Raw genomic sequence first — 1901 nt, 5'->3', positions numbered from 1 at the left:
GGGCGGAGGGGGGTGTAAGCAGCGTTTTGGCAAGTAAGGGGGGATAAATGGCTGCGTTTTGGTGCGAGGAGGGGGTGTCTGGTTGCGGCACAAAGAGATCGTGAGACTTGTCTGACTTGAGGCTTAAACTTAACCTATTTAGAGATCTGTAAACAGGTTAGAGGGCCTGCTTGCCCTGTGTTGCCCGTCTCCAGTTTAATTGTCTGCCACTCGAGCTCAACGCGTACGTCGGGTCAGGTGGCAGTATAGGGAGGACTCTCTCGGTGTATCTTGACCCTGGTTCTAGCTTGACAGTAATTTGAATTGAGGTGTTTGAAACAGCTAGCAAGAACATGAAGCTGCTCCCGTGCCTGCTTTGAAATAAGTGATCCTTGACAGCCATAGGGCTGGCAGAAGAGGACTTCAGCACCTGGATCACTGTTTTTTACACAACTCTGTGTTGGGCTTAACCGCTCTGACGCGCTAGCTTTCTCTGGGAGTGCTGTTGATAGGATACTGCGGAGGAGCAGGGGCATCTGCTAGTCCTCTGTTAAAGTATGTTTTGGTAGTTTAACTTTTAGACCCGGCAGTCGTTGCAGGCTGTTTACAAGTTCAGGCAAGCATGACTTGTGGCCATGCTTGGGTTACAGTGTGGTCGCGTTGTCGTGTCTTTCTGCGTATCCTCAGCTCTTGGAGAGCACTGGTTCCAGTGGAACAGCATCCTTGCAAGCTGGTGCCACTGGTGTTTCCTCTTAGTGCCTTGCCTCGGCCCAGCTCTACGAGAAGTAGTCGGCCTGGGGCATTCACCTGGTCTTTGAGAACGTCAGACTCGTGACTAAATGTCCCCTCTTGCCACCAGCGCTCCTATAACATGAAACCTTTTCTGTTCTGTTGGAAGGGACCTTCAGCCTGTGGTGCCATCCCAAGTTTGAAGACCGCTGCCAGTCTGTGGTGGAGTTCATAAAGAGAGCAATCATGCACTCCAAAAACGGGAAGTTTCTCTACTTCCTCCGATCCAGGGTTCCAGGTGAGTCTCCCACTCTGAGTCTTGGGGGGTGTTTTGCTCTGTGATTAGCTGCTGGTCTGTCCTAGAGAGCCAGTTTAATGTGGCTTTGGTCTGCTGCCCTCAGCGCCCTGGTCTGCATCCTTGCCCACTGACTCCTCAGAAGGATCCTGAGGAGCAGACCTCTCACTCAGCAGCTGCCCCACTTACTCGTGGTGGTAAGGAGACTTCCCAAACCTTTCTTTCCAGGAGTATGGAAATGTGATACCATCTCACGCTATGACAAATGGAGCTGGAGACTGGAAAGCTGCTCCCTCAACAAGCAATTATTTGGCTACTAAAACCCTGCTTTCTTCCCTTCCCCAGCCTCAGTACTGCTGTTCTTATGAACCAGTCCATGCTTTCTAGTTTCCCAGTTTGCCCTTAGCTGAGACCCACCTGGGACTGTCGAGGGGAGAGACATTAAGCTGAGCGTGTGGGAGCGCTTCCAAGTGTGAGCTCAAAGTGAGCCTCAAGCGATAGATACTGTAGATTCAGAGTCCCTGGGGGGGACCGTGATGCCAAAGCCCATCAACAGGCAGGTGCTTGCGAGCAAGGAGGGAGCGTTAGTGAAGCTTTGTTGAAGCATGTTTGATCGCGTGCTGTTGGGATTGCAGAGTGCTTGTTTCCCCATCCATCAAACTCTGGTTCCTTAAATGGGCTCACATCTCCCTCCTGCTAAATCTGGCCAGGCAACTGGACCAGCAGCTTCTGTATCTATTGTTGGTTTTTCTGGTTTTCGCTCGTCTGTCCTGGTGTACCAGAAAGCTAGCCAAAAAATCTGATGTGAAAGGAAGGGAAGAGTCTGCCAAATAGGCAAATATGCCCCTTACTTGTGAGAGAGCAACAGTGGGGGACTGAATTTGGAGGGCGGGTGAGC

At 51.3% G+C, this 1901-nt stretch overlaps 1 protein-coding gene across 1 annotated transcript in view; it reads left to right on the top strand.

The window, feature by feature from the left end:
- Positions 1 to 1901, top strand: part of SOCS7 (suppressor of cytokine signaling 7) — a 17520-nt gene that overhangs the window by 10693 nt on the left and 4926 nt on the right. The window contains exon 7 of the mRNA XM_009322368.1: positions 878 to 1006. Coding sequence (XP_009320643.1) covers positions 878 to 1006 — 129 coding nt within the window. The remainder of the gene's footprint in view (positions 1 to 877; positions 1007 to 1901) is intronic.

The sequence above is a fragment of the Pygoscelis adeliae genome, unplaced genomic scaffold (assembly GCF_000699105.1).
Source record: "Pygoscelis adeliae isolate BGI_AS28 unplaced genomic scaffold, ASM69910v1 Scaffold844, whole genome shotgun sequence".
Lineage (NCBI taxonomy): Eukaryota > Metazoa > Chordata > Aves > Sphenisciformes > Spheniscidae > Pygoscelis > Pygoscelis adeliae.
The sequence above is the reverse complement of the archived record's forward strand: the minus strand, read 5'-3'. Positions and strand labels throughout refer to the sequence as shown.